We start from the raw sequence: 15,876 nt of genomic DNA, 5'->3' as shown, positions 1-15,876 counted from the left end.
ATATATTCAAATTATTAATTTCAAATCCAATAACTTAAAAGAACTAAAATCATAAACCCAAAAACTTCAGATTCTGGCTCTGCATCTGAGTCTACCACAAATTAAAGACATAAAGGTAAATCGATTGATATTATGCATTGTGTGTGTTAGTAGTGGACACTTTCTTTCATGCATTTATTCATACCTGAATAAAATATTTCAGTTAATTAAAAAATCATTGTTACTCCAAGTAAATTAATGATAAACCGCAATATGGTACTCCATAAATCATTTCAATAGTCAATAGTTATAAAATCGATATAAAAAAGGACAAAATAGTTAATTGTCCAAACTTGGAGAAGGAACATGGCATTTAATCAAACTTCAGGGGTAAAACGATTTTCACTCTTTTGACAAGCAGTAGTACAATTTTTTAAGGATTCCAAGTATATCATTTTATTAAAAGTGTTGGGAAAATAAATCTGATTAAACCACTAAATTAAATACTCCTGTTTTACAAGAGCAGAAAATTAAGGATCAAGCTTACCTAGGTTTTACCAATCGTGTCTTTATTCAATGTATTGACATTTTCCCACAGGATATCGTCATGTCATATCTAATAGTCGTACCTGATTTAGAACGGAAAATATTTAGAAAAACCCGGAGTTCACACCAAACCTCATTAGTTTATCATAATTAAGCGGTAGATTGAGATGGTAATGTACATCAATTAACTTTTATTAGTGACAGAAATGCATATAAAAGGCACGTGTCAGGTATTTATCGATTAAAACACAGAGTATAAATAATATTTTCGATTTAAAACCTTAAAGTCTTGTGCTAGAAGGTATGATAAATTGAAAAGAATCTGGCCTTTTTCTCCTTTTGCTTGAAATTGTCGAGTTCGTTGACAACATAAGAGGTTGACCTTGGATTAATTAGTATTTTCCCCTTTAATTTTCTAAGATGGCCTTAGCCTAAAGAGTGTATGAAAATGCATGTGCTATGTGTATATAGAGCTCAATTGAACTTTTCTTGTTTTTCCTTTCTTTCTCTTTTGAGTATTGTCATTGATTATCCTGTTTTCCTTTTTGTTACACGTTGTCACAATTGGTTGTGAACAAGTAGTTTATGCTTAAAATAAGTAAGGAATATTTAAGGAGAATGTTCAAATTAAATTAGTCTTATTTGGAATTCATATGTTTTACACTACAAGATAAGTTTCTTTTTTTTGGAGGGTGTGCTGGCGTCAATTGTTAGCGATTTATCTTACGAGCCCTAAAATATTACAACAACATTGATAATAAAACCATGGTAATTTCACAAGTGGAGTCTGGGAAGCACTACTAGAATTCCGAAAAAAAGCGACCAAAGTTTAGCGACCAACGTTGGTCTGTCAAAAATAGCGACGGTCGCTTACTGAAATAGAGACCAACTTTGGTCGCTAATCTGGGATCCAGTTCTAACGTTTAACAAATATATTATTATTTTAAATATTATATAAAATATAAATAAATCTGATTTAAATTTAGCGACCAACTTTGGTCGCTAATTTAAATTTATGTATAATTAGCGACCAAAGTTGGTCTCTATTTCAATTTATCTAAATTACTTTTAATTCAATTTATATATATAAAAGCTATATTCGATATAATATTAGCTAATATTATATCGAATATAGCTTATATATATATTTAAAAAAATCAAAATAGAAAAAAAAGTAAATTCATTTTTTTTGTAAAATTGCGACCAACTTTGGTCGCTATTTTGGCCAAACAGTCAAAACTTATATAGCTACCAAAATGACGACCAAAGTTGGTCGTTATTTTTAAATCCAGAGTCAAAATCGGGTTTCCTCTCCCATTCTCTTATTTTCTTTCCAAAATTTTCCCAAACTCTCTCTCAACATATTCTTCTCCCCTTCTCTATTTTCCTTACACAAATCAATTCCCCCACCCCTTGCCACCACTGTGACCGCGCGCCACCACGCTGGAGCCGCTGCTAAATATGTCGCCGGAGCCGTTGTCCGCCGCTAGCACTGTCGCCTGAGCCGCTGTCCCCCACCCCTTGCCACCACTGCTTTTTAATCCTCCTTTTAATCTACCAAGGTTAGTAATCTACCTTATTAGGTTTTTAATTTTTGCTATATAATTTTATGTAATTTTTTAAAGTTTTTGTCTATTTAGTATTAGGGTTTTTGGTTTGAACTACATTAGATTTATGAACTTAAGGTAGAAATTATGATCTTTTGGTTCTTGTATTAATTTATATTGAGTTCAATTGTGAAAAGAAACAATCATACATTAGCAATACCTAAATAAGAGTACTTGTAAATACATTGTCTTAGAAGAGGAGCAATACCTAAATAAGTACCTAAATTCATGCTTTAAACTATGCATTATACATTTATAAGATAAGAAAGAAGAATTAAAGGGAGGAGTTTATTAATATATTAATTATGAACTTAAGGTCATATTGGACTTTTAGGATATGAATTGGACTTTTAGTTAACTAAAAAAAGATTAGGATATGAATTAACTAAATTAATTTGTTCTTGCTTTATTTATATAGATGGAACATCATACTTGGATGTACAATAGGAATTATCCTAATCGGCGGGGATTGCGGGAGGATTTTGTAGAAGGGGTTGATGATTTTATTAGACATGCAATGTCACTTCCGCCATACCGAAATGAAGGAGTAATTAGGTGCCCTTGTGTTAGGTGCGACTGCATGAAGTTTGAAAAACCGGAGGAAATTAAGGTTCATCTTTATAGTAAGGGGTTTATAGAGAATTACTTTGTGTGGACTAATCATGGAGAGATCGATGGTAGCCGTGGGATATTTCATAACATGGTTGTTGGTGAAAGTAGTAGGTTGGTGGAGAATACAAATCGTGATTCTAGAATTCATGATATGGTTGCGGATGATTTTGAAATGCACTCAGGGGGTGAGCCCAATGAAAATGTTGAACAAACTCCTAATGATGAAGCAAAACATTTTTATGAACAGTTCGATATAATATTAGCTAATGTACTAATACTTAGTGCATAGTATATATATATGCACTAATATACTATATACTATATTATAAGCAGTTAATGCACTTAACTTTTGAATAATTATTAGCTAATAAAAGCTAAGTATAATATATCGAATATAGCTTTTATGATATTTTCATATAATACTTAACTTTTGAAATACAGAGCAAGTGTGTATGGGAACACCGCTATAGCGCGGATGTGGCTGCAAATTTTCATCTCAAAGCTTGCAAGCGGTTGTCGCATTGTTTCTCCAAAGCTAGAAAGTTGAACCAGAAGCCTGGCTGGTTGCTTCAGAATTTATGGGAGGATTTGCAAAGGCAATGGCTTACTGCAGAGTTCTTAGAGAAGAGCAAAAAAGGAAAGAAAGCTCGTGCATCTGAGAAGGGAGGATCCTTGCACACTGGAGGTGCGATCAGCCTAGGTACAATAAAGAGAAGAATGGTTCGTAATTGCTTAATTTATTTTAATTTTCAAAGTATATCTATTCTGTTTATTAACTAAAATTTATGAGTTTTCACGAGAAGAAGTTGGGGCGTCCGATGAACCAAGATGAGCTATTCAAGGAGACTCATATTGTAAAGAAGAAGAAAGAGACAGATCAAGAAAGGTGGGTCGAGGGCCGAGCCTCGACTGTACATGTAAGTTTTCACTTTTCATTAAGTATTTTGATTTACTTTTATATAAATTTTGAAATACTAATTAAATGTAATTTTTCTTATAGGGTCGCTTCACAACTGAAGTGGAGGAATTCATGCGCAGTCAACCACCTAATGAGTCGGGCGACCCAATCCAACCTTCGGACGAGGATGCTGAAAGAATCTGGACGCAGGATGCTGGCGGTCCAAAATGGGGGAAGGTATACGGGCTTCCTACTAAGAAATTCCATCGCTATAAGTGTGAAATGCAAGGAATAGGGACTTCCTCGCAAGCCGAGCAACTTGATGGGGAGAGCCTCTCCTCTATGCGGGAGACTGTGACAAAGCTCACATCCGAGCTAGAAGCCGCCAAGGAAAGAGAAAAGATTAGAGATGCTCAGTACATTGGCATGCAAGAGCAGATCAAATCTCTCCTAGCTTCTGGCAGTTTTCCGATTCCCTGGTCTCGTGAGTCATCGCCAGAGGCTCGCCTTCCCCATGCTCGTTCCTCCCTTCCTCTCCGTGATTGTTCTTCCCATCCTAGACAAGTACGCCCTTCTGGATACCGTCTTGCTGATGAAAGTTTATCAGACGATGATGATAATGATGTAGAAAACAATCCTTGACTTTTATACACTTTCAACTAGACAAATACAATCGGTTTTCGAATGGACTTGTAATAACAGTTAACTTAGTTTGGTTAGCTTAATGTGTTAGTTCTATTGAACTTTATAGTTTGTTAGTTTTAATGTTGTTGTTGTTGTTGTTGCTTTTTATTGTTGTTATTGTTGTTGTTGGCATAAAATGCCTGTTTAGGATTTTTGGTAAGCTGGCAGGTGGTGTAGCTGCCAAAACAGGCATTTTCTGCCAAAAATATACCAAAAAAAGCGACCAACTTTGGTCGCTAGTTGGTCGCTTATCCCTTAAAAAAATAATTTTCTGGGCAATAGCGACCAACCTTGGTCGCTCTTGAACCCAGATTTCTCAAAAGCGACCAACATTGGTCGCTATTTCATTTTAAAAAAATAATTTCTGAAAATATAGCGACCAAAGTTGGTCGCTTATAATTAAAAAAATAATTAATTCTTGAATTTAGCGACCAACTTTGGTCTATTATTTTAAAAAAAATTAATAATAAAGCGACCAACGTTGGTCTCTAATTTCCAGATTTTAAAATATAATATTTTCTTTATAGACCAAAGTTGGTCGCTTTTTTTTTATTAATAATAAATTTAAAAAAAACGTAATTTACATGTGGAGACCAACTTTGGTCACCAAAATTATATTATTTAAATATTAAAACGACCAAAGTTGGTCGCCATTTTCTTTACCCGGAATATTTGGTCCTTTTGACTTAGAGACCAAAGTTGATCGCTAATTGGCGACCAACTTTGGTCCCTAAGGTAAAAGGACCAACTTAATATCGACCAGTCCTGTTTGGTCACTTTTCGGCCAATAAGCGACCAACTTTGGTCGCTTTTCTTGGTCTTTTTTTCCGGATTTCTAGTAGTGGAGGGTAGTGTGTATGCAGCCTTATCCTTACCTTGTGAAGACAAAGAGGTTGTTTCCAATAGACCCCCGCCTTAGAGGAAGCATAGTCACATCCCTTGTTGAAAAGAAGACAATAGTGTACAAACCATGGAAAGAATATAGTAACACGACATATTACTAAGTACTAACAATAACATGATAACAAGAAAACTGAAGCAAGAGAAACAACTGGTAATAATACAAGTCTAGGTATATGAAACTATGAGAATACTATTAATCCTACAGGTAATAGAAGGATATGCTTGCGATTACCTACTAACCTTCTACCCTAATTCTCAATCTTCACACCTTCCTATCAAGGGTCATGTCCTCGGTAGCTGAAGATGTGCCATATCTTGTCATGTCACCTCTCTCCAATACTTTTTAGGCCTACCTCTACCCCTCTTCTGACCCACCATGGCCAACCTCTCACACCTTTTCACTGGGGTATCTGGATGATCTCGTCCAAGTCACACTCTATTTAAAGTTATGAAAGGGTCGATGCAATAGTAATATCCAACAGGGAGTCGGGGTCGATTTTCCACAGAGAGCTATGAATAGGACTTAGGGGTATATATTACTCCATCTGTTTCAGTTTATGTGAATCTATTTCCTTTTTGGTCCATTCCAAAAAGAATGGACCATTTCTAAATTTGGTAACAATTTAGCTTAAACTTACAACTCTACCCTTAATGAGAAGCTTTTATAACCACACAAATACTCTGGGTCCCTTTTTGACTTGTTTAGGACCACAAATTTTAAAAGTCTTCATTTTTTCTTAAACTCCGTGCCCAGTGAAACAGGTTCACATAAATTGGAACGGAGGGAGTATAGTGTATGAGCTTGAATTATCTCAAATTGCGCTTCCACAAACTTAGATTGTTTCTAGGTCTAATTTAAACTAAGATTACAAACTAAGAATTGAAATTAGGAAATTATTTTTATTGTTGTTTTTCAAATGATATAAAAGGCTTAGGGCTAGGACTTTCACTTAGGTATTTGCCTAATGAGTTGTAAACTTTAGAGCTTGTTTTATGGTCAGGTGTATTATAGCTATCAACACTCGAGTACCCACTCAATACCTCTTGGTAAGAGAGTGATTTTGTCCAATTTGACTTTCTCAAGTCTAAATGGGTATTGAACAAAACGGTTGATACAAAGCTCAAGTCGGGTTTTACTATCTCTAGGTTCAACCCTGTAATTGGGTTTATCAATCTCTCGATTGACCCTTGTTGGCCAAGTTTTCCTAGACTAAGTCTCTCTTTCTCAAGTAGAGACTAAGTCAAATAGGCATGAAATAATGTTTGTAACCATCAATTCTATAATTAAAAGCAAGAACAAAGCTAAATAATAAACACCCAACCATAAACAAGCAATAAATCAAACACCCATTAAGATTACACTCAAGGTTGGGTGATAACCCTAGTGAAAATCTAGCTACTCATGCTTAAGATAGAAGAAATGATAATTAAACACATATTGATAATTAAAATAATGAAATCAATATTCAAAAAGCTCAAAATAGCAAAAACTACTAAAGAGAATAAAGAAAACCGTCAACTGCAGCAACTGATGTCAAAACTTAACTTAAGAAAGTGACAGGATATGCGGTTCGCACTTTGCTTCAGCCTAACATGATCGGAAACCTGCGGCCACATAATTCTGAACTGTGGACACACTTCTCTCTTGTCTGCACAAATGTGTCTGCGGCTGCACCGTGTTCTTCTGCGGTCCACACAAATATGACTGCGGCCACGTAGCTGTTCCTCTGCAGCCGCATAATAATTGTGCAGTTCGCACTTTTGTTGAACTTGAGATGCAGGTTCTCTGAGATTTTTCTCTCCTGCAGCCGCACATATCATGTGCGGGCCACACTTTTCACACTTCTCTGATGGGCGTCTCTTCACATCTTGCGGCCGTAGATGATAATCTGCAGTCCACAATTTTAAGCTTTTGTGCCTGTTTTGGTCCTTGAGTTCAGATCACTACTTCTTGAGTTGAATTTCATCTTGGGAGCTCATCTTCCAATATTCCTGCAATTAAACACATTTTATCAGTTTATAGGAATACAATTAAGCTCTTTTGGACTAAAATAAGAGCTAAAATGAGCTAATAAGTAGTCAAAATCTCCACTAATCAACTCCCCCAAACTTAAGCTTTTGCATGTCTTCAAGCAAATAAGGTAATTCCCACCTCCACAAGTTAAAAGCTATTCCATCTAACCAAAGATGCATCAATCACACATCAATTGGGACCAACAATTACCCACAACAATTATGGATTGTCAGCAAGACATCAGGTTGATCTTTTAAGCACAAATAGTTCTGATGTGACACTCGAGCATCACGAGTTGACTTTATTCATCAAGGAAGCTCTCTCTTTCATGTAGGTCATAGTGGATTCCAAACTCCTCCTCCTCTACTCTCCGTTAGCATATCTCACTTAAGAATGTAGCACTCAATTCAAAGATTTGTGAAACGTTCGCTCATCTCTCTCAAAAGAATGTCGCAAGTACGGCTTTAAGTACCATAGGCTTGCCCCTTATGTAAATCACCACTAATGTAAGCTCACTCGGCTTGAAATCACGTAGAGCATTTTCGGAATGCAATGAAGGCTTTTGGACTAAGGTTGGATATGTTATGATAAAATAGGTTCATCTTTCCTTAAGCACTCCATTTTCTCTTATCTGCTCATGCTTTGCCAAATCTTTGAGGCATTTTCTTTTCCTTAGGGGAACTAAAGAGACTTAACATCACTCTTTGGTTATGATATTCATTTTCTCCTTCTTTGCTTTTTCCATGATTTGCATCATTACTTTTCTTTGAATCCCTTCAACTCTTCAACTTATTCACTTTCTTTTTGCATTTTTCTTTTTGTTATTTCTTTCTTTTTCTTGCGTTTCCTTCTCTTCATTTATTTTCTATTTTTGTGCCTTGATACCTTTTTCAAACTCCTCGTCTCTCCCCCAAACTCATGTTTTTAGCTAATTGTTTCACAAGAGTGTTAAGGAAAGCTCGGTACCAAGAGAGGGTCACGACAAAACGGGTAAAGACTTGTAACGTGGTTATCAAATGAGAAAGGTTTTAGGCTCAAATGGGTTGACTAGGGATAACAATATTGGTAGGCCGTGGAAAATTTCAAGCGGGTCAAGGAGAGCCTACAATCACTTCTCAAGCGCAAACAAAACTTAAAATTTCGTCTCGAAACACATTCATGGCAAGTTCTAGACCATTCTCACGGCTACTTGGACTTGCACCAAAAAAATCTCACCTCTCACACAGCTGGATTGTTCAAGAGGATAGAGTCGAGGGCCCGTAACGACCATATTTAAGATTGAAAATCACTATGGTTCGACCAAACCACTTGATGATTGCTTAAGTCAACACAAGAGTTAGAAGGTCACTAACTAGAGCTATTTCATTCCAAAAAGCTTGTTTTTTACCATAAGCACGTAGTTAAATGTGTTGTTACCAAGTGAAGCATGTTTGACTCTTCGAGCCTAACTCAATTAGGTCTTTTTATTCATTATTACTACTATTCTTGCCTAAACACCAAAAACAGACTCAGTCCCTTAAGAAGGTTGTCACGTCATCCATCATTGGGAAGAGTCACCCGATTCACACAAAAACTACCTTTGGAAAGAACCGTGGCATTAAGAAAACCAAAGGCTTATTGTCCACTAAAACATAAAAAGAAGCTACTAAATTGAAAAGAAGCTATTAGATTAAACAAGAAGCTACTAAATTTAATATTGACTAATAAGAATATAGAATAAAGAAGCTACAAAGTAAACTACTGAAAGCATAATGAATATACATAACGAGAGAGGAAAAGAGAGAATATATACATCAAGAGAGAAAGGTGCGAATAACAACGACAACAACAAACCCAGTATGTTCCCACCAGGTGGGATTTATGGAGGGTAGTCTGTACACAGACCTTATCCCTACCTAACAGGTAGAGAGGCTGTTTCTAATAGACCCTCGACTTAGAAAAGGGTAATAAGAAAAAGTGGCCATAAAGGAGCGAATATGTACAGAATAAAGAGAAAGAAGAAAATATTGTCAGTTATTAGAAACCAAATGTCTAAAAATCATCCAAATAGTAAATAAACTCCCCCCCCGGAATAAAAATAAGTATTATCCCCAATGCTTAATAAAATAAGAAGAAAGAAGGGTAAGAGTGAAGAGGAATACCTATGTGGCCTTGGAAATCTCCGTGTCCATAGCAGCGTCACCGCCCTCAGTCTTCTTTAACTAGATCTTATCATCCTCGGCTCTGGGAGTAGCTGGGTTGGTGAACATCTGGCGCACTGCCTCAACAGTGTCAGTAGCCAGGTCTGGCTCCCCAAACTGGCCAGCTGGTGCCACTGGAGCTGATGGTGATATTGGAGCTGCTGGTGGATCTGAATCCATCAGCATGTCAAATGGAAGATCACCAGCTACTACTATCGTGGTCACCTCTCTCCTCAGCCTGTTAATTGATTTCTTGGAAGCCTAGGATTTCTTCATTTTCTTTACTTGCTTCCCCAGCTCCTCAATCACTGCTCCATGTTCTACCAAGGTGTTCATGATAGTGGTCTGGTTCTCCAAGATCTTCTTCAATGTGTCCTCCACTGTCTGAGGAATCTGGGGTACCGGAGTGGATGATTGTGCTGCAATCGTACTGGATATGTCAGACAGCTTTGTAGTGGCTGTCTGCATCCAGTTGTTGAGACTTGCTAGTGTCTGGGAGACTCGCAGCGTAGATAGTTGATGAATGGGCATAGGCACCAGCTTCAAAGCCGAAGTGGAAGGCACTAATGCTGAAGGACCTGAAGAAGGAAGTGGAGGCATAGCTGCTGCACTAGCGGAAGGCTTTGCTGAAGTAGATGCCACATCAACTGTCTCAACAGCTACCCCGGCGGGATCATCAGACTGGCCTGCAGTAGTAGAGGGTTGACCTTTTTTCTTTGGGTTTCCACCACCCATCAAAGAATACCATGAGAAAGGCTTCTTCGCCCGCCCCTTGGTATCAAAATTCCTCGGCTCTACCCCCGCATCCGTAAGATACTCAGTGATAGTGTTGGGATATGGGTAGGAGGTGTCACCTTGCCTGGCGACCACAGACATGTTGGCCGACATCACAACACCCATATTGTTTGGGTACCTGGCCATGATAGAGGCGACTAGCACTGCCCACAGAATTGGAAGATTTGTTTCATTTTGGCATGGGTCAAGTCTGCTACACATGAATGTTTGCCATCTCTTTGCCTCAAAATTTAGGGTGTTCCACTGAATAGGAACCCCTACTGTGATCCATGCTGGAGGCCGCCCCGGAGCTATAAGAATCTCAGCTAGACATGGTCGAGCTGCATCTCCCAGTGCTAAGTTTTTCAGGTATTGCACAGGCTCCACATCCTTAAACCCTAAATACGTGTTCAGGGTGTTCTGATCGAATCCCACCTTTAGATTTCTCACATTTGTTATCTTGGTGCCTTTCTTTATATGCACCACATTGGCATAAAATTCTCAGACCAGGTATTCCTTGGCATCTACCACACTCTGGGTGAACCACATCTACCCCTTCTATCTCTCAGAACTGTCTCAACACTGCCAGGTTGTATTTATCAAGGTCTTTCAGCATGAACTGGCGCTCAAGAGTGAGCGATCTCACAGGCCACCAATCTCGAAAACTTGTGAAAGCAGCCAGACTAACAAACCTATCTTCCCACATCTCTTTCTTCTTCGACCTCTCAAGGTCGGTAACTCTGGTATCACCCCTTGGCCATTATCCAAAATATCATTAACATCCACTGTAGTAGCTAGAACGTTAGGGGCATGTAGATGAGGGCTCCAAAGCCTGACTATCACCTTACGAACCCTCAGAAGTGCTCTCAAAGGTGGAAGGCTTGTATCGGAGTTGATATCTTCCCTAAAGCTGCTGTGGTTGTGATTGAACAGCATGTTGCTCTTGCACTGAGTCGCCCTCCGATGCTTCCCTAGATGGGACATAAGAGCTTGATTCGGCGTGCTCTGTAGCTCTACCTCAGTCAGTTGTCGTTTTTGGATATAGCTCTTTGAAGGGAGAGGGGTAAGACACACTTGATTCGGCCTCTGGAAGGTTCACCCCTCCCCTTTGATGTTTCACCACGACCTCGTGATCTAACCATTTTCTATAACAAATAGTAGCAGGAGTCAGTTCTATTTCAAGTGCAGATAAACAGACATTCACAGAACAAAACATGTTTGCAATGTGGGGGAAGTGCAATCCACACAATTGCAAGTGCGGCCGTAGCCTGGGTTGTGCGAACCGCACAAATTGAACTTGTGGCCTCAGAGATGAAACTGTGGTCTACACAATTTTGAGTGCGACCTCACATCTGAAGTGCGATCCGCTCAATTGTCATTGCGGCCGCACTATGGGTACCTCAAAATAGCAACTCTCTAAAGACAAAGATTGGCCTAATCTACGGCCACAAACCCTTTTCTGCGGCCATGATCGAATTTTTGCAGTCCGCACAATTTTGCCTCACCAACTACCCTAATCTACACTTCTGCGGACTGCACAATTTCTTTCATGGCCGCAAATTTCAAAATTAAATTTGGCATATTAATTAAGTGTTTCGATTTATGCACAAATTGAACATGGTAATAGCAATTAAACATGATAATCAAGATACCCATTCCCCAAATAGCAATTAGGAGTTTACCCAAAACAATTTAAACCCTACATGGATATAAAATTTACTTCTAGTGACAAATGGTCTAAAATAACTAACAAATTGTAAATTAAACTAAAAAAATTGAAGAATCCTAGAAGTGATTTGAACATACCAGTGATAAAGCAGTGCTAAGGAATGATCAGTGATGCGTATTTAGGTGGAAGATAATTGAATAGATGCGTGCAAAGTTTTAGCCTTTTTAGTGCTCAGAGAGTGAAAAGTTTGTACAGTAGCCTTAGGGTTACTATTTATACACAACGGGTCTGGCTAAGGAATCAAAGAGATGAGTGCGGCTGCTGAATTCTTTCTGCATTCCGCACTCTGTTACCTGGAGGTTCAATTTCCTTTGATGATCTGCGGTACGCAGATTTAGCTGTGCGGCCGCAGATTTTGGTACGGATCGCAGATTTAGCTATGCGACCGCACTTTGGATATTTCTCTAACAAATAAACTTCAGAGAGTTTGTATTTTTTCCATCTCAATTTGTGCGGCCCGCAAAAGAATTTTGCAGCCGTAGTTGCCTTCTGCTGTAGCATTCAAAATTGTGTGGTCCGCACTTTTTCCATACTTAGTCAATTTTTCTGAGCACAGTTCCTGCAAAACACACTCATTCCTACAATACACTTCAAATCCAGTTAGCACAAAATAAGACCTATCTAAAAAAGAATAAAAGAAAAAGAAAAAGAAACATGGGTTACCTCCCAAGAAGCGCTTGATTTAATGTAGTGACACGACGTAGATTACCATCAATTGAAGTAAATTACCACCATAACGTGGCCATCACCAACTTTTCCCAGATAATGCTTCACCCGGTGACCATTGACTCTAAATACCTCATCATTTTTATTCTTCAAGTCCAATGCACCAACGGGTGTAACACCCACAACCTTAAACGGGTCACTCCATTTAGACTTTAACTTTCCGGGAAACATCCGCAACCGTAAATTGAACAACAACACAAGATCACCCTTTTTAATCTCTTTTTTCCAAATGTACTTGTCATGAAGATATTTCATCTTCTCTTTGTATAAGGACGAACTTGTGTATGCATGGTACCTGAAATCATACAACTCATTCAAATGTGCCACCCTTAAGTTGGCGGCGACATCCCACTCAAGATTCAACTTCTTTAAAGCCCACATGGCTTTGTGCTCAAGTTCCATCAAAAGATGACAAGCTTTTCCGAATACCAACCGGTATGGAGACATTCCGATGGGTGTTTTGTAAGATGTCCTATAAGCCCATAAAGCATCATCAAGTTTCTTGGACCAATCCGTCTGATTAGCATTCACTGTTTTGGATGAAATACTCTTTATCTCCCAGTTGGAGACTTCCACTTGACCGCTTGCTTGTGGATGATAGGGAGCCGTGACTTTATGAGTGACACCAAACTTAGTGAGTAAGGTGTCGAAAGCTTTGTTGCAAAAATGCGACCCCACATCGCTTATGATAGCCCGCAGAGTACCAAACCTTGTAAAAATATTCTTCTTCAAAAATGCCACCACACTTCTCGCTTCATTGTTGGGTAAAACAACAATCTCAACCCATTTGGACACATAATCAACCGCGACAAAATGTAGGTGTTTCCACAAGAACTCACAAAAGGACCATGAAGTCAATACCACACACATCGAAAATGTCAATCTCTAAAATGGTGGCGAGGGGCATTTTATTTTTCATTGATATTCCACCGGCCCTTTGACATTCATCACAATGCTTGATGAGATCATTTGAATCCTTGTAAAGAGTGGGCCAATAGAAACCGCAACTTAGCACTTTGGCTGCCGTTCTTGCTCTACCATGGTGGCCACCATACAACGAAGAATGACAATCCCCAAGGATTTCACATTGTTCCTCCTCCGGTACACATCTTCTAATCACTCCATCCGTACAAATCCAGAAAAGGTACGTTTCATCCCAATAATAGTCTTGAAAATCCCATTTGAGCTTCTTCATTTGGTTTGAAGAGAACTCATCCAAGATGATACCACTTACAAGAAAATTTCCTAGATCTACGAACCATGGTACCTATTTCATTGAAATAGCAAAGAGTTTCTCATCGAGGAAGGAGTTATTGATTCAAGGCCATCATGTGGCCTCCCCTCCTCCTCTAAACGAGACAAGTGGTCCGCCATTTGATTTTCACTTCCTTTTCGATCTTGGATGTCTATATCAAACTCTTGCAACAAAGTTACCCATCTCATAAACTAGGCTTTGGAATCTTTCTTGCTCATATGTAACGAAGTGCCGCATGATCCGTGTGGACAATCACTTTTGCACCCATCAAGTACGGGTGGAACTTCTCAATAGCAAACACAATGGAAATGAGCTCTTTCTAACGGTGTAGTTGACTTGGGCATCACTATTCACTGTCTTACTAGCATAATAGATCGGATGAAAAATCTTGTTGATGCATTGCTCCAAAATAGCCCCTACCGCTACATTTGTTGAATAACACATGAGCTCAAAAGGAACACTCCAATTTGGAGCGGTGATAATGGGAGTAGTAGTCAAATTGAACTTTAGCAATTCAAAAGCTCTCATGCAATCATCATTGAAGTGAAACTTAGCATTTTTCTCCAAAAGCTTGCACAACGGGTTCACCACTTTAGAGAAATCCTTGACGAAATGCCGGTAAAATCCTGCGTGGCCTAAGAAACTCCGCTCGCATTTTACCAAAGTTGGAGGTGAAAGTTTAGAACTCACATCAATCTTTGCCTTGTCGACTTCAATGTCATTCTTTCAGATCTTGTGGCCAAGGACAATGCCTTCCTCGACCATGAAATGGCATTTCTCCCAATTGAGCACCAAGTTTGTTTCTTCACATCTTGCCAATACTTTATGCAAGTTTGCGAGACAATCATCAAAATAATTCTTGACCACTAAGAAGTCTTCCATGAATACCTCAAGGTTATCCTCCACCATGTATGTGAAGATCGCCATCAAATACCTTTGAAAAGTCGCTGGTGCATTGCACAACCCAAATGGCATCCGCTTGAAGGCGAAAGTACCATAAGGACATATAAAGATAGTTTTCTCTTAATCCCCAGGAGCAATAAGAATTTGGTTGTAGCTTGAATACCCATCAAGGAAATAACAGAAAGCACTACTAGCCAATCTATTAAGCATTTGATCTATGAAGGGAGGTGGAAAATGATCCTTCCTTGTGACTTTGTTGAGCTTACGACAATCCATACACACTCTCTACCCGGTCACCGTTCTTGTAGGAATCAGCTCATTCTTATCATTAGTGACCACCATTATGCCTCCTTTCTTTGGGACACATTGAACCAGAGAAGTTCACGAACTATCGAAAATGGGGTAGACAACCCCGACATCCAACCACTTGATAATATCCTTTTTGACAACCTCTTGCATGGCTTCATTGAGTCTCCTTTGATGTTTAATAGATGATTTGACACCTTCTTCCAAGTTAATATTAAGCATGCAAAATGCGGGGCTTATCCCCCCGAATATCCGCCAATGTCCATCCAATAGCCTTCTTCCTCTTTTGTAGCACCGCCAATGTAGAGTCTACCTGCATGTTAGTCAAACAAGAGGAAAGAATAACCGGTAAAGTAGAGGAAGGGCCAAGAAATTCATACTGAAGATATGGAGTCAATTGCTTCAACTCCGAGATAGGAGGCTCCTCAATTGAAGGCTTTGTTGGAGGAGTTGTCCTATTTTCAAGATCCAAGGACAATTTGGGGGGCTCATAAGTGTACGACCCCATTCCTTGCAAAGAGTTCACACATTTGAGCAAGATGGCCTCCAATATATCATCAACATTTATCACAGCACTTGTTTCATCCACAATCACACGGGTCACCCATTTGGGCTTGAGAAATCCAAATTAGGCAAAAACACTCTATTACCGAGAGGCATTGAGTGGGTAATTATATGTTGATTGCTATATATGCCTCAACCAACGAAACTCGCTCTAAAGCTCACAACCCGTTAGGCAACCACCTAGGTGGAAGTCACA

General features: G+C 38.9%; 1 protein-coding gene across 1 annotated transcript; it reads right to left on the bottom strand.

Annotated features, from left to right (window-relative positions):
- Window positions 1-12,637: 12,637 nt before the first annotated feature.
- On the bottom strand, window positions 12,638-15,624 carry LOC138875996 (uncharacterized). The gene is made up of 3 exons (XM_070154880.1): window positions 15,430-15,624; window positions 13,514-13,919; window positions 12,638-13,263 (listed from the first exon to the last, which is right to left on the bottom strand). Exons 1-3 carry the CDS (start codon window positions 15,622-15,624, stop codon window positions 12,638-12,640), a joined length of 1,227 nt encoding a protein of 408 aa, XP_070010981.1.
- Between the last annotated feature and the right edge of the window lie 252 nt (window positions 15,625-15,876).

This window comes from Nicotiana sylvestris, chromosome 8, assembly GCF_000393655.2.
Source record: "Nicotiana sylvestris chromosome 8, ASM39365v2, whole genome shotgun sequence".
Taxonomy (NCBI): Eukaryota; Viridiplantae; Streptophyta; class Magnoliopsida; order Solanales; family Solanaceae; genus Nicotiana; species Nicotiana sylvestris.
Note: the sequence above shows the minus strand (reverse complement) of the source record. Positions and strands in the feature narration are given on the sequence as shown.